Here is a 23,809-nt window from a genome sequence, read left to right on the forward strand (position 1 = left end):
TCATCTTGGTCTTATACTTGGCGAAGGACAGGAGGACTTTGCGAATACTTTAACCGGGTTCTGCTGCTCTTTTCTCTTTGAGATCTTTCTTTATCGCTTCTCTACAGTGCTTTTTGAGCTCGGACATTAGGTATTTGATTGCCTTAGGCTCGTGCCAAACCACGTTGGCAAATGAGCTCGATAGTTTCCGAAGACAGGTGTTTTATTTTGGCTTTCTCTCTCTTGGCGTTCCTCGCACAATCATGGAGGTGCTGACCCAGTTGATTGCATTCCTCACCAATGTTGTTAACAATGGCATCTTCTCATATTGCCGCCATAGTGTCAAAGAGCTCCCAGTTGGTGATTGTTCTGGGAGTTCTCTTCTTAAACTTTGCAGCTCTTTCTCTCCACTCCATGAAGTAGAACACGCAGGCAGGTGTGTGTTTGTCAGCGTGCAGTAATTCTACAATGAATATAGGAATTTAAATATATTTTCCGTATAGAACATTTGGATCCTTTAGGCAGTTGTCTCAAGAAGTAGAATACTTCAGTTTTCAAGAAGTAGAATAGATGGGTCATATTAATAACTGGCCATAAGTCAATAGCACAGTATTCAGTTTATTGATAAGTGTTCATAACTGTTTTTCCAAAGCTTGGACCAGAAGACATTCCCTCAGCAGTGGGTCTGTTTTTCTCCACCCCCAGTTTTTGTTGAGAAAAACAGACTCACTGATGGTGGTAATGTCTACTGGTCCAAACAGTTTTATGATGTCTTACAGTCTCATTGGCATGAGATGATATCTCTTTGTCTTTTTGGTTTTTATTACCCTATAATTAGTGAGAAGACCAATGTTTTCAAATACCGTTGACTATTTGTATGCCTTCTTTTAGGAACTTTATGTTCATCTATTCTGACCATTTTCTGGTAGTGTTTGTTTAAAAAAATTAAAATATTGATCCTCCCAATCCATGAATTGTGTAGGTGCTTCCATTTATCATGTTTCTTTTTCATTTTTGTAGTGACTTTTTATTTTCTTTGTATATGATTTCTATTTATTTTGCTTAGATGATTACCAGATACTAAATTTCTAAGGCTCAGTTGTGATTGAAGTTGTTTTTTTTTTAATTTTTAATTTCTCCTATTTCATTATTTACATATAGCCTGTCACTAAGTCTATTGTTTGTAACACTTTTTGTAGCCTTTAGGATTTCTGGACTTAACATTATGTCATTTGCAAAAAATGAGTGTTTGACTTCTTTTCCAATCTGGATTCCAACAATATCTCTTTCTTGTCTAATTGGTAAGTTAAGACATAAAATACTATATTCTATGGTAAGGATGGAGAGGAAAACCTTGTGCCTGTTATTAATGTGAAGAATTTAAGGTTTTCACCCTTGAGTTTGGTGTTTGATGTAGGTTTATGACAAATGGTTTTAACTATGTTGATGAAAGTACCTTCAACCCCCATTTTGTTGAACATTTTTATCATGAGTGTTGTATCTAGTGAAATGTTTTCTCTGCATCCATTTTATGATCATATGAATTTTATTCTGTGTATTGCTGAGATGCATTATATATATTTTCTTGCATGTATTAAATTATCCTTGCAAACTTGAATGACTGCTACTTGATATTGATGCATGATCTTTTGGGGTCATTATTGAATTAGGTTTGCTAATATTTTCTTAAGGATATTTCAGTCTTTGTTCATCAGAGGTATTGGCCTATGTTTTCCTTTTTATGATATTATTGCATGCTTTTGGTATCAGCGTGACGTTTTCCACATAGAAGCTGTTTGGGAAAAATTTTGATTTTTCTGGAATGTTTCTTCAGATTTTATTTCCTTCAACATTTTCTGAAAGTTTAAAATACCTCTAGGAGTGACCCTTGAGCACAAAACCAAGAGTAAGCTTTAAACTCTGCTGAGTATGGCCCAATAGATTCAACCAAAAAAGGGTGCTAACTAATTTTTGAATGCTTACTACTACCACTTTGTCTTTTGATTATGATTGTTTTTGCTCTTTTAGCTTTTGTAAGTTTTAATTTTTATTAATAATCTAGAAGGGCTCCTTTCAGTATTTTTTGTACACAACTCAAGAGGGGAGATGCGGGCTACACATTTATTCTGGCACCGTTTGTGTTTGGACACGTGAGCACAAGTAACACGAGGCTTGGGCAGCATATGCATGCCCTTAGCCCTTCATTTGTTCAAGGTGGCTTTTATATGTTTTCTCCAACCTACCACAATGTGTGGCTTCTCTCTAGGTAAAAGCCCGTTGCTAAGAAGGTTGCCAAGGGGATTGGGAGTGGTGATGTACTTCTTTGAAATTCCTTTCCTGGTCATTTGTTCCTGTTGGAGCTCCTCTGGGTCTGAAGCTGGCACCATCTTAGTTCTGTTTCCTGAAAGAGTGTTTTTCACAACTTCAGAGCAAAGGAAATTTATTGCCATTTCCTTCGGAGGGGGCCTTTCCTATCTGCCTGCCTGCCTACATAAAAAAATCACTAAACAATAATTGGATCAAAGACAGAATAAAGTAAGACAAAAAAGATTCCTTGAAACTAATAAGAATTAAGACAAAAATTATCAGAATTTATAAGATACAGACATATCTGTATTAAAGGCGGAATTCATAGCAATGCAGGCCTACATTAAGAAAGAAGAAAAATCCCAAATCAACAACCTAAGCATACACCAAAAAATCTGGAGAAGGAAAAACAAACCAATCCAAAAAGTAGCAGAAGGAGAAAATAATAAAAAACACAGAAGATATCAACAACATAGTTCCCCAAAAAGCAATTTAAAGAAGCAATGAAACAAGTAACTGGTTCTGCAAAAAAAAATGAATAAGATAGATAAATCTTAAGCTAGATCATAAGAGAAAAACAGCAAATGTTCAAATGAATCAGAACCGGGATGGATAGATTACAATGGATTCTTCAGAAATTCAAAATATTAAGAAAGGTTGCTATGGACAATTTAAAGCTTTAAAGATGGAGAACTCAGAATAAATGCATAGATTCTTAGAGTCATATAATCTCTGGAAGCTGAACGAGGAGTGAGTAGACGCCTGAACCGGGCAATTTTAGAAAAAGGAAATTGAAAAAGTACTTAAAAATCTCTCCAAGAACAATATTCTTGGTACACATGGGTTCACTGTTGATATCATTTTAACCTTCAAAGATGATTCAATTTTTTATTCTTAAGATTCTTAAGCTCCTGCAAAAATATAAAAGACAGGAATCCATCCCAACTCCTTCTTTGAAGTCCACCTTCTATTGGCATTATTTGGTGTTATTGTTATTCTTACCTTTGGCCAGATAGCTATATAGTATAATTTAACTTTTAAGTTTAAATTATATAGGTTTCTTTGTATTGTGTATATCTACTTTGATAATGCATCTGTTAGTACATTTGACCCGATTGTTATTGAAGTTGTGTGTTGAATTGTTACTGTATATTTATATGGATGTGTCCTTTAATGGATGTGTTTTTTAAAAAAATTCTTCATAATATGTTACTTCTCTCATTTCCTATCATTTAAGTTCACCTATTTTATATTCAATTACTGTTATTGTGATAAGAACGCAAGGTAGTATTTAATCTTACAGGGAATTTTTAAGTATGCAATACAACGTTGCTAACAATTGACTTCAGTTAATCTTGTTAACCATGATTTAGAGTAGACCTCTAAGATTTCTTGATGTTATATAACTGAAAATATGTACTATCTCTATCTTACACTTCTTGTGCACTTCAAATACTATTCATTTATTGATCTTATAAGTTTGAATATTTTTCATTTGTATACAGTATGGGGCATCAATAACTTAAACTAACACAACAAAAATAACATTTAAAGCATGTGAAAAAATTTGGAGGTTCCTGGAGGATGAGAATGAATCTATTAAAGTTAATATGACAGCTAGAATGACTCTAGAACTTTGGTCATGGGCACAATATACAAACACATAACTAAGTGTGAATCTGTTCTCCCTAATCTTATATAGTATTATGATCCATTGTAAATAAATACAAACTTATATTACATAATTCTTAATTCAGTGTTATCAGGCCATATATGTTTTTGTGCTTAGGTTCTTTCACTAAGTGGAATATCCGTCTGATTCATCCATGTGGTTCAAATATCAAGATTTAATTTTAGTAAGATGGTTTAGATACTTGATTTAAATGCAGTGATTCTGAACCTCATATTTTTTCTGAGCACATGTCCTGAGAACCATCAGAAATAATCTCTGAGTGCAGATTGAGAGGTAAGTGTTGAGCATCGGTGGTGTGGTTCCACAACAGTAAAAAATATTTATTAAACTGAATAATAGACTTCTATGTATATATCACTTAATCACTTAATCACTTAACTTCCCGTTAGTCGTCGATTTGCTCGAGCGGGCGCCAGTAACGTCTCCATTTGTCCCTGTCGCGTGCTAGTGTAGCCCAATGGCATCTCTTCGCTCCGGGAACATGGAGGGCCTCAAACCGATCGTTCATGACCTTGACAAAGAAGTCTGACCATCTGGTAGGTGGGCGGCCACGCGGTCTCTTGACATCCCGTGGAATCCAATCAGTAACAGCTCTAGTCCAGCGGTCGTCTTTAAATCTCATTACGTGACCAGCCCATCTGATTTTCGACACCTTGGCAAATGAGACAGCGTCCCTGATCCTTGATCGTCGACGGATGTCAGAACTCCGGATTCGTTCTCTCATTTGAGTGAAACGTGATATTCCAAACATAGCTCTTTCTATTCTTCTTTGGGAGACCTGAATGGCGTTCTCATCTTGTTTGCGTAGGGCCCAGGTCTCTGAGGCATATGTTAATGCAGGAAGAACAGTGGAATCAAAGAGATGTGCCCGTAGCCGGAGGTTCTTCGTCCTCTTAGCTATTTCTTCGACGTTCTTGAAGGCGTTCCAAGCCGCTCTCTTCCTCCTGCGCAGCTCGGGTGCCAGGTCATTTGTCATGTTGACCTCTCGACCTAGGTACACATAGCTGTTGCATTCGGAGATGGTCGTTCCATTGAGAGCGAATGGGGCGTCAGGAACAAGGCTGTTTCTCATAAACATTGTCTTCGTAAGATTCAGCTGTAGTCCTACCTTTCCACACTCACGGTCAAAATCGGCCAGCATTTGTGCCGCTTGGCTGATGTTTGGTGTTATTAAAACAATGTCATCAGCAAAGCGGAGGTGGTGTAGTTGCCGACCATCTATCTTCACTCCCATTCCTTCCCATTCCAGTCGTCGCATGATGTTCTCGAGGGTGGCACTGAAGAGTTTCGGTGAAATGGTATCACCCTGCCGCACCCCTCTCTTGACATCAACGATCACTTCTTTGTAGAATGGTGAGATCCTGGTAGTGAATCCGCAATACAGCTCACGGAGGATCCTGATGTATTGGGCTTGAATGCCCTGATTGGCTAGGGCTTCAATGACCGCTTCCGTCTCAACAGAATCAAAGGCCTTCTTTAAATCAATGAACGTTAAGCAGAGCGGCATCTTGAACTCCCGAGAAACCTCAATGAGTTTGGTTATCGTGTGGATATGGTCGATGGTGCTGAATCCTTTGCGGAACCCTGCTTGCTCACATGGTTGTCCTTCATCTAGTGTTCTGCCAATCCTATTCAGGATGACTCGAGTGAACAACTTATAGATGACAGACAATAGGCAGATCGGGCGATAGTTGCCAATGTCATGGATGTCTCCCTTCTTGAACAGTAGTACGGTCCTGCTGGTTTTCCATTGAGATGGAACCTTGCATTCAGACAGGTAGCGAGTGAAGAGCCGAGCCAGTGTATTGATGAGTACTGACGGCAGGTTCTTCAGGTGTTCAGGTCTGACCTTGTCTGGGCCGGGTGCTGTTTGCTTCTTTACTGACGAAATGGCGTGTCGGATTTCGGAAGGGAGAACGTTGGGAACGACATACCCATCCTGTGGAATTTGGTATGTCGGCAAGTGGACATGGCTATCGAAGAGATTTGAGTAGAAGTCATGGATAATCTTCTCCATTGCCGTTCTGGAGGATGTGATGGATCCATCAGGACGTCGGAGGGCAGTCATCTTGGTCTTATAGTTGGCGAAGGACAGGCGGGCGTTACGAATACTTTTCCCGGCTTCTGCCGCATCTACCAGTACTTCTGCTCTTCTCTCTTTGAGGTCTTCCTTGATCGCATCTCTGCACTGCTTTGCAAGCTCGGACGTTAGCTTGTGGTTGCCTGAGGCATGCGCCAAACCACGCTGGCGAATTAGCTCAAGAGTTTTCGAAGATAGGCGACTTTTTGTGGCTATCTCTCTCTTGGCGTTCCTCGCACATTCATGGAGGTGCTGAACCAGTCGATCGTATTCCTCGTCAATGTTGTCAACAATGGCATCTTCCCATGTTGCCGCAATAGTACCAAAGAGTTCCCAGTTGGTGGTCGTTCTGGGAGTTCTCTTTTTGAACTTTGCAGCCCTTTCTCCCCGCTCTGTGAAGTAGAATTTTGCACGAAGGAGACGGTGGTCCGATCCCGTTCGAAATTTTGGGACAACAGCGACATCAGTCAGGCAAAACCGTCGATTGAATATGATGTGGTCTATTTCGTTGTGGAATCGTCCACCGGGAGACTCCCATGTCCATCGTTTAGATTCTGCCTTCTGGAACTGTGAGTTACCATGAATGGTCTTGGTCAACATGATGAACTCAGACAGTCTCTCACCCTGTTCGTTCCATTCTAGGCCATGGGTTCCGATGTGAAGTTCTTCAGCTGATCTTCTCGGTCCTATCTTGGCATTAAAATCACCCACAATGATCTTGTAGAAGGTGTGGTCTTCTTTATAGAACTTCTCTAGCTCCATGTAGAACTTCTCGATTTCTCTTTCATCATAATGAGATGTTGGTGCGTAGACAACGAAGATAGAAACTGCAGGCAGTGAGCCACATATATTCAAATGTAAACGTCCGATTCGGGTTGTTAGGCATTCGAATGCATCAATGCTCTTGGCCAAGTTTGTGTTGACAAGGACACCGACGCCTCCAACACCTCTTTTATCGCATGTTCCGAGGAACAATTCTTCTCCAGTGTCGAAAACGGCATGGTGAGATTCGTGTCTTCTTGTCTCGGTCAGACCAATGATGTCGTACTTTATCATTCGCGCTTGTACCATCAGGTCCTCGATGGATGCATCTGATGCTAGCGTACGTGCATTGAAAGTACAGACGATCATTTTTGTCTTCCTTCGTTGTGGCAGCCTAGGTCGGCCTTGAGATTTTGTCGGCCTCTCCTTTCTCATCCTTCTCAGTGCTGCCATGTCGGTGAAGCCTTCAGGGTCAGGTGAATGAGACCAGTTGTAGTTACTGGTTTTGGCATATCGAATACACAGCGGATAGCTTGCCAGGCTCTTCCGTGCGGGCGGAATACTCTCGGTAGCTTGCCAGTCTTTCCGAGAGGTATAGAGGCTTTTGGGGTGACCTCTAATCACCCTTGTAGGTGTTACCATATTTGAACCCTATCAAATATGGTACGACAATTCCAGAAGACAGGTATTTAGTGTCTTATGATGTGTCGCGCGGCCGCTTGCGGGCGCGCGGGTCCGGAAAGCGTCCTGGAGTGTGGTGACGGCTGGGTAGTGGAAGTATTGTCGAGAGTGGAAGTCTGCCAGTGGGGTATTTATCTGGGTAGGGTGGGTCTCCTGTGCACAATTCGATCCCTGGGTGGTTGATGGAAGCAGACAGGGCAGGGTAGGGTGGGGCTCCTGATTAGAATCCCTTTGTCACCTGTGGTGGTGGGAGCAAGCATAGAAGCTCTGTCCCTGGGTCCGCCGAGCCTGGAGTCCAAGGTCTCAGAGAGTTTCGCTTACCTTGTTCTGTGGGTCTTCAGTTGTGCGTGGGTCTCGGCCGGAGCTGCCGCGCGGGTCCGGAAAGCGTCCTGGAGTGTGGCGACGGCTGGGTAGTGGAAGTAGTGTAGTATGTATATATATAACTTTTTATTCATCCATCCACCCATCTGTCAATAGACATATTGTTTTCGCCTCTGTGAATGACTGTGAAGAATGCTGAAATGCTTAAATAATTGCAAATATATGGGCATATATACCAAAAGTACAATTAATGACTCTTATGACAATTCTATTTTAATATTTGAGGAATTTCCATTTTTTTCACAATAACTGCACCAATTTTAATCCTCATCAACAGTGTTCAAATGTTCTCTTTTCTACATATCAATGTCAGCATTTGTTATATTTTATAATGATATCCATTTTAATTTGTACATAATGAAATCACATTGTAGTTATTTTGATTTATATTTTACTGACGATTAGTAAAAAGCCTGGCAAGCTACGCGTGACATATTCAATACGCCAAACACAGTAACAACAAGTCTCACAATGGAGACCTTATTAGGCCCGCTCGAGCAAATGGATGAACAAAGGGAGGACAGTGACAGTGACAGTGTAACGATTAGTGACACTTGTTTAGATCTCTTTTTAGTATTTTTAACTTCTATATACTAGCTTTTTTGAGGGATGCTACAGATGGAACTGTCTAAGCGTTATTCCTGGAATGTGTAGCTCAGGGAATACTCCAAGTGGAGCTCAGGGTTATGCAGTAACCCAGGGACGAATCCTGAACTCCTTCATGCAAAACATGTGCTTCAGTCCTTTGAATTATATTGTTGGTCCTCTAAGTCTAATTTTCATAAATTATTCAATTTTGGGGAATTATATATTTATTTATCTTTTCCTAAAGAGCCTTGAATATAATCTCAGTGCTAGGATGAAGGAGACGTTACTGGGGCCTGCTCGAGGCAATCGATGATTAAAAGGATGATTTGTGATTTTGTGATTTGTTTGATTATCTTTTCCATTTAATGGCAAAACTTGATCATATATTTTTGACATTAACCTTTTTGTTAGGTCTCCGGGATCCAGGGACTGTAAAACCCTGCTCCAGGTTTATTATCTTATTATTTAGTTCTTACTCTGGAAAACCTGGCAGGCTACCAAAAGTATCCTGCCCACATGGCAGAGTCTGGGAAACTCCCCGTGGTGTACTCAATATGCTAAAAACCAGTAACAATGATGGGTCTCATTCTTCTGTCCATGAAAGTGTCTCGAATGTGGCGCTTTTTAAAATCTCAGGGCTAGGACGAAGGAGACTTTAATGGGGCCTGCTCGAGGCAATGGATGACAACCGGATGACAGTGATACAGTGAACCTTTTTGTTACTTTTTATATTTTCTCATAAATAATCTTACTCTTTTGCTGATTTTATTCTGAAGAAACTTTTCAATATAATTTAATCAACTTTTCAGTTTCTGTCTTTGTTCTTTTGATGTTATATCCAAAATAATGTTGCCAAGAAAAAATTCAAGGAACATTTTGTCTATGTTTTCTTCCAAATTTTTGCAGATTTCTGGCATTGTATCCAGTATTTGATCCATTTGGCCTTGATTTTGTGTTTATAATATCAGATAAATATCCAGTATCATAATTTTGTGTGCTGGAGCGATAGCACAGCGGTAGGGCATTTGCCTTATGCCCAGCCAGCCCGGCCAAGCTGGGTTCGATTCCTCTGCCCCTCTCAAAGAGCCCAGCGAGAGGCCGAGAGTATCTTGCCTGCATGGCAAAGCCTGACAAGCTACCTGTGATGTATTTGATATACCAAACACAGCAACAATTGTCACAATGGAAATGTTACTAGGCCCGCTTGAGCAAATCGAAGGACAGTGCTTGTTTGTTTGTGTTTTCATAATTTTGTTTTGATATCTAATTTTCTCACCAACATTTATAAAAGATGCTGTTCTACGTGTATTCTTGGTACTGTTGTCAAAGATAAGTTTTTTGTATGTGTGTGGATATATTTCTGAGACTTTCTGCCCTTTTGGTCTGTATGTACATTTTATTTTTTTTTGTTGTTGTTGTTTTTTTTGTTTTTTTTTGTTTGTTTGTTTGTTTTCCCTTTATTTTATTTTATTTTTTTTAAAGTTGTAGATTTACAATTTTTTGTGCTTTGGTTTCAATTATACAATGATCAGATACCCATCCCTCCACCAGTGCCCATTTTCCACCACCATGGATAATATCCCTCCCACCCCCATCCCCCCATCCCCCCTGTCTCTGTGGCAGGGCAATCCCCTGTGTTCTCTCTCTCCTTTTGGGTGTTGTGGTCTGCAAAAGAGGCATTGAGTGGCAAACATGTTCAGTCCATAGTCTACTTTCGACATGCATCTCCCCTCCTGGGAGGATCCTCCAAACATCCTTTATTTGGTGCTCCCTTCTCTATCTGAACAGCCCTTTCCTCTAGGATACCCGGCTGGCCTCTAAGTTATGGAGTAATCCTCCTGGTGCTGATCTCAGCTATTCTTGGGTATTAATCTCATACTTTGTTACTTTATATCCCCCAGATGAATGCAATCTTTCTATGTCTATCCCTCTCTTTCTGACTCATTTCGCTTAGCATGATACTTTCCATATTGTACCACTTGTATGTAAATTTCATGACTTCATCTTTTCTAAGAGCTACATAGTACTCCATTGTGTAGATGTACCAAAGTTTCTTTAATCAGTCATCTGTTCTTGGGCATTCAGTTTTCTTCCAGTTTCTGGCTATTGTAAAGAGTGCTGCAATGAACAAACAAGTGCAGATGTCACTTCGACTATACATTTTTGCCTCTCTGGGATATATTCCCAGGAGTGGTATTGCTGGGTCAAATGGGAGCTCAATTTCTAATTTTTTGAGAATCGTCCATACTGTTTTCCAGAAGGGCTGAACCAGTGGACATTCCCACCAACAGTGAAGGAGTGTCCCTTTCTCGCCACATCCACGCCAGCATCGGTTGCTTTTGTTCTTTTGAATGTGGGCCAGTCTCTGAGGTGTGAGATGGTATCTCATTGTGGTTTTGATCTGCATCTCCCTGATGATTAATGATGTAGAGCATTTTCTCATGTGCTTTTTTGCCATTCGGATTTCTTCTTTGAGAAAGTTTCTGTTCATTTCATTGCCCCATTTTTGGATGGGGTTGGATGTTTTCTTCTTGTGGAGTTTAACCAGTATTTTGTATATCCTGGATATCAACCCCTTGTCAGATGTGTATTCGGTGAATATCCTTTCCCATTCTGTAGACTGTCTTTGTATTTTGGTCACTGTTTCTTTGGAGGTGCAGAAGCTTCTTAGTTTAAGATAGTCCCATTTATCTATCTCTGTTTTCACTTGCTCGGCCAGTGGCGTGGCATCTTTGAAGATACCATTAGCTTCAATGTCATGGAGGGTTTTGCCAACTTTATCTTCAATGTACCTTATGGTTTCTGGTCTGATGTTGAGGTCTTTAATCCATTTTGATCTTACTTTTGTACATGGTGTTAGGCAGAGTTCTGAGCCTATTTTTTTTGCATGTAGCCGTCCAGTGATGCCAACACAATTTATTAAAGAGGCTTTCCTTACTCCACTTCACATTACTTGCACCTTTATCAAAGATTAGATGAGCATATGATTGAGGAGAGATGTCAGTGTATTCAACCCTGTTCCATTGGTCTGCAGTTCTGCCTTTGTTCCAGTACCATGCTGTTTTAATTATTACTGCTTTGTAGTAAACTTTGAGGTTAGGGAGGTTGATTCCTGCCATTTTCTTTTTCCCAAGAATTGCTTTAGCTCTTCGTGGGGGCTTATTGTTCCATATAAATTTCAAGAGTGTTTGCTCCATTTCTTTGAAGAATGTCATGGGTATCCTTATAGGGATTGCATTGAATTTATACAATGCTTTAATACCAATATATCAATGTTTTGTTTAGTATGATATTATGCACTCTTGTATATACACCACAAAAACACATATGCTATTTATCTGGTTTTTGGAGGTAATTTTAGTTCCAATACTGCAAATTTTTATATCTTAGGTGTACAACATTACCACATTATTTACCCATCATTAAATTGACAATTGTTAATATCGCTCCCGGTAGGGCATTTGCCTTGCATGTAGCCAGCCCGACCGAGTCTGGTTCAATTCTTCCACCCCTCTCGGAGAGCCCGGCAAGCTACCGAGAGTATCTCACCCGCACAACAAATCCTGGCAAGCTACCCGTGACGTATTCAATATGCCAAACACAGTAACAAGTCTCAAAATGGAGATGTTACTGGGCCGCTGGAGCAAATTGATGAACAACGGGAGGACAGTATTTGTTTTGTTAGTTTGCTAATATACCTCTACATGGGCTGGACAATAGAACAGCGGGTAGGGTGTTTGCCTTGCACGGGGACAACCCGGGTTCGATTCCTCCTCCCTCTCGGAGAGCCTGGCAAGCTACTGAGAGTATCTCGCCCACACCACAACGCTTGGCAAGCTACCCGTGACATATTTGATATGTCATAAACAGTAACAACAAGTCTCACAATTTGTTGTGAGGCATTACTGGTTTCCACTGGAGCAAGTCAATGAACAACAGGAGGACAGTGCTACAGTGCTACCTCTACATGAGTCCACAGGGCAATTTCACTTTACTATTATCTCTTGCTAACCTAAATTCTGTGGTTATTGGACACTGATGGTTGCTATTATCTTCTTCTGTTTCTTTATATATCATCTATAGGTGAGTTATTCTGCTATTCATCTCTCCTGACTGATATGACTCACTTAATATGACTTCATCTAGATCAATTAATGTTGCACCAAAAGTCAATATTTTTTAACTTCTAACAGTCGCATAGTATTCAATTGTATCATCTTGTCTGCCAACTAATTTTTTCTTGGCATCTGAGTTGTTCCAGGCAATAAGGTATTGTAAATAAAGTTGAAATGACCATAAACGGGCTTATATCTTTTAAAAAATTATTCTGTTCTGGTTTGTGAATAACCCAGAAGTGAATTGCTGGATCATATGGCATTTCTACTTTTTGATGATTTTTATCATGAATGTATTTTAATCTTGTTAAAAGCACTATCTGCTTTAATTGATATAATCTTCTGATATTTATCTTTTCTTTTAGTCACGTAACGTTTTAAATTCATTGATTTGTATAAGTTGAACTGTTTTTACATTCCCTGACATGAAACTCAATTGAGCATGATTTGTGATCCTTTTGATATATAGTTGAATTAGATTCACTAAGATTTTGATGAGGATGTTTTGTATATATGTACATAGGAATATCGGTTTATAATTTTGCTTTTGACAATATTTCTGTCTTTTAGTATTAGAGTAATATTGACTTAATGCAAGCTATTAGAGATAATTCCTCCTCTGATTTTGTAAGAGTTTGAGGAAAATGGGCACCAAATATTCTCAGAAGTCTTAGGAAAACTCACTAATGATTCCTAACTAGACAAGGACTTTTATTATTTTGGAGATTTTTATTTGTTCTTACTTTCTTACTTCTGATTGGTCTGTTCTGATTTTCTACTTATTTATCCTTAGGACCCTGTATGATTTTTCTAAGAATCTGCATATATATATATATATATATATATATATATGTTTGGTTTGGTTACACGTGCTACTTGATTTTTCCTTTATACCTGTGGCCTCTCAGTAGCCTTGCCAGAGTTTGTTTAATTCTAAATATGTGTTTAGTTGCTGTTTGTCTGAGAAGTATTTATCCTTTTGTTTTTACACTTAGTAATAGCATTGGTGGGTAGAGGATTCTTGGTTTGAGGTTCTTTTTATTCCATACTGTGTATATGGGCTGGAGTGATAGCACAGTGGGTAGGGTATTTGCCTTGCACGCGGCTGACCTGGCAGAGCCGGGTTTGATTCCAATGCCTCTCTCAGAGAGCCCTGCAAGCTACAGAGAGTATCTCACCCACCCCGAAAAGCTTTTTGCCTACACGGAAAAGCCTGGCAAGCTACCCGTGATGTATTTGATATGCCAAACACAGTAACAACAAGTCTCACAATCAAGATGATACTGGGTCTGCTCGAGTAAATCGATGAACAATGGGAGGACAGTGCTACAGTGCTAGAGTGTCTATGCCATCCCATTTTCTTATTGCTTGTAGAATTTCATTGGAGAAATCTTACATATGTTTCCCTATTTGTGACATTTTTATCTGGAGACATTCTTTTGTACGTGTTATTTTGTTTACAAAATCTCTTGTTCTTTTTCTTGGATTTACTTTGATTTGCAGGTGTTGCAGGTGTTTGTGACTCTTGATTCAGTGTTCTCATCTCTGACTTCAATTTGGGGTAAAGTAAAAGTAAAGGCCCTCCCGTTGATCATCCATTTGCTCGAGCAGGCCCAGTAACGTCTCCATTGGAGACTTTGTTGTTACTGTGTCTGGCATATTGAATACGTCACGGGGAGCTTGCCAGGCTCTGCCGTGCGGGCGAGATACTCTCGGTAGTTTGCCAGGCTCTCCGAGAGGGGCGGAGGAATCGAACTCGGGTCGGCCATGTTGGCTGCGTGCAAGGCAAACGCCCTACCGGTAATTTTCATCAATTAATTTCTTCAACAGGTCAAACAGGTCATAATTACACCCTCTCTCTCTTTTCTCCATGCTTAATCACTATAATTCTGTTGTTGTTAATCTTGATATTATTAATGAAATCCTCTTTATTTTGTCTCGTTCTATTTTCTATTTTCATTTGTCTTGCTGGAAATGTTTACTTCCTATTCGAATGTTTCCATTAACTTTTTTTTTGATTTTTGGGTCACACCTGGCAATGCACAGGGGGTTTAATCCTGGCTCATACACTCAGGAATTATTCCTGGCGGTTAATTTTCAAAAATCAGGATCCTTTTGAGCATGAGTTCATGTGGGCGCCGGCACAGCACATATAGAGTGTGGGGTCGTCATGGTAGAGGTGCAACAGCTGCGGGTGCAGAAGGAGGTGGACTCCATGGTGAAGAGACTGGAGCGTCCAACATCTGGAAGATGCAGAGTGTATTTCCGGTGCAGTGCCAGCTGCTGTGGGGACACCCAGGTGCACCGGTGCATTGAGCGCTGCCATGCACTGCTGGCCCAAGCCCAGGCCCTGGCAATGGGGGAGCTGGAGAAGTTCCAGGACTGCCTGGCCCAGTACACCATGCATTGCAACGACAAAGTCAAAGATTCACTGGATGCAGGGAGTAAAGAGCTTCAAGTGAAAAGACGGCTGGAGAATTGTGTGACCAAGTGTGTGGATGACCACATACATCTCATCCCAACCATGACCAAGAAGATGAAAGAGTCTCTCTCATTCACTGAAAACCAGAAGTCTGTGCCTCAGACCCTGGAGAATAAGGGCAAGAGTCTCTTTGAAAGAGAAAAATGGGAATGTTGGTCTTTTATTTATTTTTTTATGTAGGAGTACTGCTATTTATTCAGCCACTGATTAGCTGATTGAATTGGGCATGAACTCCGCCTTCCTTTTTTTTTCATAGTTTTATTTATTTATTTTTCTTCTTATATCTATTTATTGAATCACTGTGGGAAAAGTTAATAAGCTTTCAGGTTTAAATCTCGGTCATACAATGATCAAACACCTCTCCCTTCACCAGTACTCATTTTTCACCACCAAGAACCCCGATATACTGCCCTCCCACTCCTCCCAATGCCTGTGAGGCAGATGATTTTCACTTAACTCTTTTTAACATTAACATTCATTATTTCGACAAAAGATGCACCATTATTGTTTATAATCCCCCCCCCAACAATCAGAATTGCTGAAATGGCATTGTGAAATATTTTGTTTTCTATAGTTGGTTATAGAATCATATAATGATTTCGGATTTCTGCAAAGAGCCGGATAATTATGAGATTGGTTTCTGTGCTTCTGGTGTTGTGGCTATGCCAAAGAGCCGCTCATGGGGGGCAACCCGTGTCCTCGGTAGGGAGTGAAAGACGAGCCGGTACTGCTCCCCTTCCAATGAGACTGCAGTTGCCCCATCATTGGCAGCTCATACCTGGCTTTCCAATAAGCTCTGAGGCAGCAGCCACCTTGCTGCCGGGGGAGGGCGGGGGGGAGAAAGGCGGGAGAGAGCAACACCCTTTCCCTCCCAGGGAGGCATGGCGCCATAGTTTAACGTATGGTCCATTCACTTTTCTGCCGCAGGCTGCTGGGCTCTGGATTAAGTCCTTCTGCCTCTGGAGCCATGGCCGTGCCAGAGAACTGATCATGGGGGGCAACTTGTGACCTTGGTAGGGCGTGAAGAATGAGCCCATACTGCCTCCCTTCCCATGAGACTGCAGTTGCCCCGTCACCGCCGGCTCATACCTGGCTTTCCAATAAGCTCTGAGGCAGCGACCACCTTGTATGTGGTTAACATGCATTTCTGCCAAAAGCTTCTGGGTTTCAAGATTTGTTTCTGAGTCTCTGCAATCATGGCCTTTAATCAGCTTGATTAGGAGCCAGAGAGGATGTTTATAGTCAGGGTTTCGCTGGGATGGGGAGGAAAGAGCTGGTTCCACTGCCATCTGGTGAGGCCCCGAGTGTCTCCTCACTGCAGGCCCAAACCTGACTGCCCAGTGGCCTCTGAAGGACGGTGGTCACCGGGCTTCCAAGGGGAACAGGCCAACGTACGAAACCTATTCCCACCTGGAGTGGTCCAGCCCCAGTAATCTACTGCAGGGACAGGACACATTTCTGCCAAAAGGCTTTGGGTTCCAAGATTCGTTTCTGAGTCTCTGGGATCATAGCCATTAAGCAGTTCAATTAGGAATCAGAGAGGCCATGCCTCCAATTATATAGCTGAACTGGAGGTGGTTTGTGGGTGTGTCTCCCACATATTTAACTTTTGGCCATTTGCTTCCTTGGTAAACTTTGCCCCAAGTTTTTGGGGTCTGTCCAAAGGCACAGCAATAATTTTAGTGTATCTGAAAGTCTGACGGTGCCATCAGGCTGCTGATGCACTTGTCTCACAGGTCCAGATTGACCTGCTGGCAGCACCATATCCCCAGTGTTGGCCTTTTAAAATAAATGAAGAAAAATGAAGTGTCAACAAATAAAAAAAAGGAAGGCAGCAAGTTTAAGACTAGTTACTTGCCTCTGAACACTGGTTCCTTTATTTTTCCAGTCTTTGAGTGAAAAAGAAAAAAACCTCGTTAACTTTGGATCAGAGATAACACAGGAGACATTTGCGAAGCTAAATATCCATGGCAGGTGCTTGTCCTGGCTGTAGGATCTCTAATACCAGACCACAGTTCTCCAATTTGCCAGCTGCTTCTTAGCACTCAGTTGGGTACCAGGAAGCTGGCAGATTCCTCTCATCTGCCAGTGAACTGGTGGAGAATGAAGGAAGGTGTTCCAACCTCCTGTTGACCATAAAGATCATTACATTGTCTTTTATAAACTGGTAAAGCAAAAATCCATGAAGTCCCTAATTTAGGGGTGTGGGGGGGGGGCAGGGGGGAGAACTGGGTCTGTATTTTGTTTGGTTTTATTTTATATGCAATAGCAAGAAATTGGTTTAAGGTACAGAGTTGGCAAACAAAGATAGTTTAAGAACTTTGAAATTCTTTGTGTTTATTTGTGGCCATTACAATGTAAATGTACACACTTGAAGTTTCCCAGCATTGCATCTTTCAGCTTGGAGACCCTGCAGAAACATAACTGGCAATATTAGAGTAAGTTTGAGGAGGAGTCTCTCTTTAGTTTCTTTCTTATGGGCTGCCATAATGGACCCAAGGCTCTCTGCAACTGGGTGACAGGGTGGTATTGAGACACTCTCCCTGGGAGAGAGAGGGAGTTGGTTGGGTGTATACCAGTGTACAGGAATGAACAGTGATAGAGCAACTCTTCACTGTTGAAAGACTTTGATTGGATCTAGAAAAACCTGGCTTTCATGAGTAGAATACAGTGAAAGCCTAAACTCAGTATTGTATGTTGTGCACTGCCCCCCTAATATAACAGAGCCCTAGGGAAGCAACCCCTTGGGAACAGAGAGAATAAAACAAATACCTAGGGGTTGGCAGGAGTTGTGGCTCCTTTACAGGAAAGGAAAACAACCCGTTCTCCAAATACATTTTTGCCTGGGGCTTTACATCCTTCATTGTCTCAGTACCAGTGCCTTATCATTTTGATGAGTGCCTTGTCTTTTTACCAATGTTTTACTTGATATTATAGCCTGTCTGTTTGCTGTTCAAGATTGTGATATATTTTCCTAGTGGTTTTGTTCTAAAAAATAAATAAGATTTAAGTTTTCCTCCAAAAAAATCAGGATCATTTCGATGTTATTTTTTCAAATATCATTTCCAGAACATTGATATGAGAATTGTCCTAAAGACTCCTTTGGGCAGATTTATGACCCTCTGTTGAAACTACTGAATTCTTTTGTTTTCTCATTTAACTGATGATACATTAGCTGTTAACTGGTACTGGTCTTGGTCAACATCTTTCTATGTCCAGCTATTGCTCTTAAGCTGATGTTAAGACTGCCTGTATGTGAGGCAGTGTCTAGGGTCCTTGCTCTCTCAATTTGTGTGCTGCAGTCCCACATTTTAGTAATGGTCATCAGTGGATATCACCTGAGTCTACAATGGGTTTGGGTCACACTCAGTGATGCTCGGGGATTTCTCCAGGATTTGTGCTCAGGCACCACTACTGAAAGAATCAGAGCATCATAGGTTCTGCCTGGCTTGGCCTTGTGCAGGGCATGTGCTTTACTCATTGTAATATTGGCTCAGCATCTTCTTCACATTTTAAAATAAGAATTATTCTGACTGTACTGACATTCATGGTGCTATATAAGTTGCAATAATATTTGTTTCAAGTCTTTGAATTATTTTGCTATAATTTTAATTGGCATTTCATTAAATCTGTTATAATGTTATGAGAAAATGATATTTTTTACAATCTTAATTGGATTGATTCATGAGCATGGAGTGTTTATTCATTCTTTCTTGTTTTCTTTATCCTCAGTACTGACCTGCGATGGCACAGTGGGTAGGGCATCTGCCTTGCATATGGCCTTGCATACGGCCAACTGGGGTTCAATTCCTCCGCCCCTCTCAGAGAGTCCCACAAGCTACTGATAGTATCTTGCCCCCACAGGAAAGCCTGGCAAGCTATCCGTGACGTATTCCGTATGTCAAAAACAGTAACAACAATTCTCAGAATTTGTTGTGAGACGTTAATGGTCCCGCCCGAGCAAATTGATGAAAAACGGGAGGATGGTGGCAGTGACAGTGATTGACCTGTTATTTTGGTATACAAATATTTTTGTTTCTTTGTTAATTCCTAGGTATTTGGCATGCAAATTTTTAATTGACATTTTCCTCTTAATCTCTCACTTTCTGCTTCTTTTCATGCATAAGTACAATGAATTTTGTACATTGATTTCATAAAATGCCACTTTATATTACTTACTTAAATTTTCTAATCCTATTTTAGTGGAGTCTTTTGGGTTCTAAGTACATTGTCATATCATTTGTAAATACTGATTATTTAAATTCTTGTATTCCAATTTGAACACCTTTAATTTATGTTTAAAATTTCATTGAGATTCTATGATTTACAATATGGTTAATGGCAGTTTACAATGCACAAAATTCCAACAGCACACCTATCACCAATGTAATGACTGCCCTTCCCCAAGGACTTTAATATCTCCCACCAACTAAATTGTGTGTACAGGTTATCCCTTTGTGTTGTTTTGGCCCTGTGTTGCTACCTTTCTTTGTACTACATATGATAGGGATAATTCTTTTTTATTTAATTTTATTTTTATAATGTTATTCACAATAGTTCATTGCAGATAATATTCAAACACCAATTCTACCACCATGCACCTTCCCACTACCATAAGGGGAAAGTGTGTGAAGATTGTTGTATTTCATCCTAGACCCATTTAAGTCCTTGTATAAGAGATTACAAGTATGTATGTTAAACCCAAACCTGTGTGTTCTACTTTTGGTAAATCAGTGAGCTACAATGTAAGAGGTTGTGCGGCTGCAAATGTGTTCCAGGACACTCTGTGTCATTCTCTTTCGGGAGCTTTATTTCATAGTCTCTGCATCTTGACAGCTGATGAAATTATATGGCATCTGGGGCGGTGTGTGGGTATAACTACCAAGCTACTGGAAAACTGGGGAACTGGGAAGGGGAGGCCCAGTCCCATTCCTAGTGAGCTTGGAGATTTCAGTCATGGGTCCCACATACCTCGGCTCCTCTGCCGGTTCCTTCATGGGTGGGGCTCATCTGAGCATGTGGAGAGTAGCTTTGAGCATGACTGTAGCTGGGTTTTGGAAGTTTTCAGTTGCCGGGGTTCTGCTTGGGGCGGGGAGGGAAACTCAACCCTGTCCCTCTGAGTTCTCCAGTGAAGACAGCCTGGCACAGGGTCAGGACGTTCTGTGTTGCTCTTCTGGGAGCTTTATTTCATAGTCTCTGGATCTTGGCTGTTGATGAGATTATATGGCACTGGAGGCAATTTGTGGGTGTGACTGTCAAGCTACTGGAAAACTGGGGAGCTGAGGGGAGGAGGCCCAGTCCCGTTCCGAGGGAGCCTGGATGGATAAATATAATTCTTTATCTGTTCTTTTGTTTCTCACTGACTTGATTCACTATGATACTCTCCTGTTCCATCCATGTTTATCAAAATTGCATATTATTAGAATATTCCATGACACTGAAACTAAAGTCATCTCTGAAGATGAAACATTACTGACCAAGAAAGTTGAAGCTAAGATAAACAAATGGGGCTGCATTAAATTAAGAAGCTTCTGCAATCAAAAGAAACAGTGACCAAGATATAAAGAGAGCTTACAGAATGGGAAAATTAATTTATTTAATACTTATCTGATAAGGGATTAATATAAAAGATATATAAGTACCATCAAAGATGGGGAGAAGATATGAATATAACTTTCTCAAAGAAGAAATACAAACGTATTAAAAGCACATGTAAAAATACCGCACATCACTGATCATCAGGGAGATGCAAATTAGAGCAACAATGAGCTATCATATCATATCTAGGAGACTGGCACACATCAAAAAGAATAAGAACAACCAGTGTTGACATATATGCAGTGAGAAAGGGACTCTAATTCATTGTTGTTGGCAACAAAAAATGGTCCAGCTATTTTGGAAAATAAAATGGGCATTTCACAAAAAAACTAGAAATTGAGCTTCTGTATGACCCAACAACACCAATTCTTGGAATATACCAAGAGGTGCAAAAACACAAAGCACACATGCCATCTGTACTTGTATGTTCATTGCAACAGTATTCATAATAGGTAGAATTTGAAAACAACCTGAGTGACCAAGAACAGATGACTGGATAAAGAAACCATGGTACACCTACACAATGGAATACTAAACAGCTGTTAGGAAAATAAAGTCGCGAAATTTTCTTATAAATGGATAGACATGGAGAGTGTCATTCTGAGTGAAATTAGTCAGAAAGAGAGGGGTAGACATAGAATGATTGCACTCATTTTTGGTATATGAAAAGCACAGTATGAGACTTTTACACCTAAACTATAGAAATGAGGGTCAGGAGGACTATCCCATAGTTGAGTTATTGTCACAAGTGGGGGAAAGGTGAAGAGCGTAGTTAGGATAGAAAAGGGGCCACTATGACTATGACAGTTGAAAATGATCACTCTGAACAAGAACTGAATGTTAAAAGTAGGTAATGGGATATACACTATAACCTTATAGTAGCTTCCTGCAAACCATAATGAGAGAGACAGACAGGCAAACAGACAGAGACAGACACAGACACAGATAGACAGAGAGAAAAAAGTGTCTTCTATAGAAGCAGATTGGGAGGTGGAGGCGTAACGAGGGTAATTGAGGACATTTGTGATGGTAAATGTACACTGGTGAAGGGATGGGTGTTGGATAATTGCATTACTGAAACACAATCCCATCATGGACAACTTTCTATCCATTTATCTTATGATGATTCAATAAAAAAATTGAAGAAACTGCATGAGTTTTTTTATTTCTTAGAGCTGCATAGTATTCCGTTGTCTATATATACACTACAGCTTTGCACATCCATCCATACATGGGTATTTGGGTTGTTTCTATATCTTGCTTATTTTTGTAAGTGTGACAATGAACATAATGAACATAGGTTCATCGATGTAAATTTTTAATATATATGTTAAAGATGTCAGGAAGTGATACACTGAGTGGTATGGTAGTTGAATTCCTACATTTTGTATAAATATCCATATTTCTTTCCATAAAGGCTCAACCAGATGGCATTCCCACCAAAAATGGATGAGGTTTCTCACCACAATCCCATGAACAAGGGTTATTTCCAGGCTCTGAACATTAAAAGAATCTCAAACTATGAGAAAAGACACCCTACTAAATGGAATAAAATATATCCAAACAATAATCAGATATCAAAGATCTATAAAGCATTCACAAAACTCAGCAACAAAAAATCCAAAGGCCCATCCACAAAGGAAGTGAGGAGATGAGCAGACACTTTCAATGCAGACATATGAATAATCAATAGACATATGAGAAAGTCCTCATTGCAATTCATAATTTTGAAAATATGAATCAAAACAACTTTGATATACCATCTCACATATGCGAGAATGGCATTTATTTTCTTCCTTAATAGCTGCCTCTAGGTCTTCCAATACTGTTTTAAATAATAGCAATGAGAGTAGGCATCCTAACTTTTTATTTTATCTTAGAAAAAAACCATAGGCCCTCCCGTTGATCATCGATTTGCTCGAGCGGGCCCAGTAACGTCTCCATTGGAGACTTTGTTGTTACTGTGTTTGGCATATCAAATACGACACGGGGAGCTTGCCAGGCTCTGCCCTGCAGGCGAGATACTCTGGGTAGCTTGCCGGTCTCTCCGAGAGGGGCGGAGGAATCGAACTCGGGTCGACCATGTTGGCTGCGTGCAAGGCAAATGCCCTACTGCTGTGCTATCTATCTATCTATCTATCTATCTATCTATCTATCTATCTATCTATCTATCTATCTATGAAAGAGTAGCTGAATGAATAAAAATCCCCACTTATACAACTCACACACTTTAGTATTAAGGGCACACATACGTTGAAATGAAGGGATTAAAAATGTGTACCATGAAAATAGTAGTAAAAAATAGGGGTCAGTACTGCACTGTAGCACTGTCCTCCCATTGTTCATCGATTTGCTGGAGCGGGCAGCAGTAACGTTTCCATTGTGAGACTTGTTGTTACTATTTTTGGCATAATTGAATACGCCATGGGGAGCTTCTCAGGGTCTGCTCCCATGCAGGTGGAATACTCTGTAGCTTGCCGGGCTCTCTGAGAGGGACAGAGGAATCAAACCCAGGTTGGCCGCATGCAAGGCAAACCTCCTACCCACTGTGCTATCACTCCAGTCCAAAGAGTAATAAACCCAAGTAATATAAAGCCAGGTAATATTTATAACCTTCAAAAATATACAGTAAGATAAGGGGCTGGAGAGAGTCAGCAGGCAGGGAGCTTGCCCTGCACTTGGTTAGTCCCAGTTCTAACCTTGGCATTGCATATGGGCCCCAAGTCCGCTAGGAGTGCTCCCTGAGTAGAGCCAGGAGTAAGCCCAGAGCATTATCAGGTGTGGGCCAGAAGAACTACATGCCTGGCATGCAGAGGTCCTGATTCGACTCCTGACACTGCAAGGATGCCTGAACACTGCTGGGCGTGAGCAGCACCAGGCCGAGGATCAGGAGGGGGCAGGGGGCCTAGGACACCCAGGTCCTGCTGTGGTATTTAAGGGTTAAAATTGCAGCTTTCGCTCTGCCATTTCTATACCCTTGGGATTACATAATCAAAAAATTTTAAATTAAACATAATAAATATGTATCAAAATCAGAGAACATGAAAATATACATTAAAATGACAGAACTAAAAAAAGAAAAATACAGCAGCACTTCATCATTTAATAACAATTAATTATAAAACTGTAGCACGGTAGCACTG

The 23,809-nt window shown here is 40.5% G+C and overlaps 1 protein-coding gene across 1 annotated transcript in view; it reads left to right on the top strand.

Annotated features, from left to right (window-relative positions):
* The first annotated feature begins 14,756 nt into the window (after window positions 1-14,756).
* Window positions 14,757-23,809, top strand: part of LOC130032585 (protein FAM136A-like) — a 120,832-nt gene continuing 111,779 nt past the window's right edge. The window contains exon 1 of the mRNA XM_056124135.1: window positions 14,757-15,219. Within this exon, the coding sequence (XP_055980110.1) occupies window positions 14,757-15,219 (463 nt within the window). The remainder of the gene's footprint in view (window positions 15,220-23,809) is intronic.

Source organism: Sorex fumeus, unplaced genomic scaffold, assembly GCF_029834395.1.
Source record: "Sorex fumeus unplaced genomic scaffold, SorFum_2.1 ptg000050l, whole genome shotgun sequence".
Classification (NCBI taxonomy): domain Eukaryota; kingdom Metazoa; phylum Chordata; class Mammalia; order Eulipotyphla; family Soricidae; genus Sorex; species Sorex fumeus.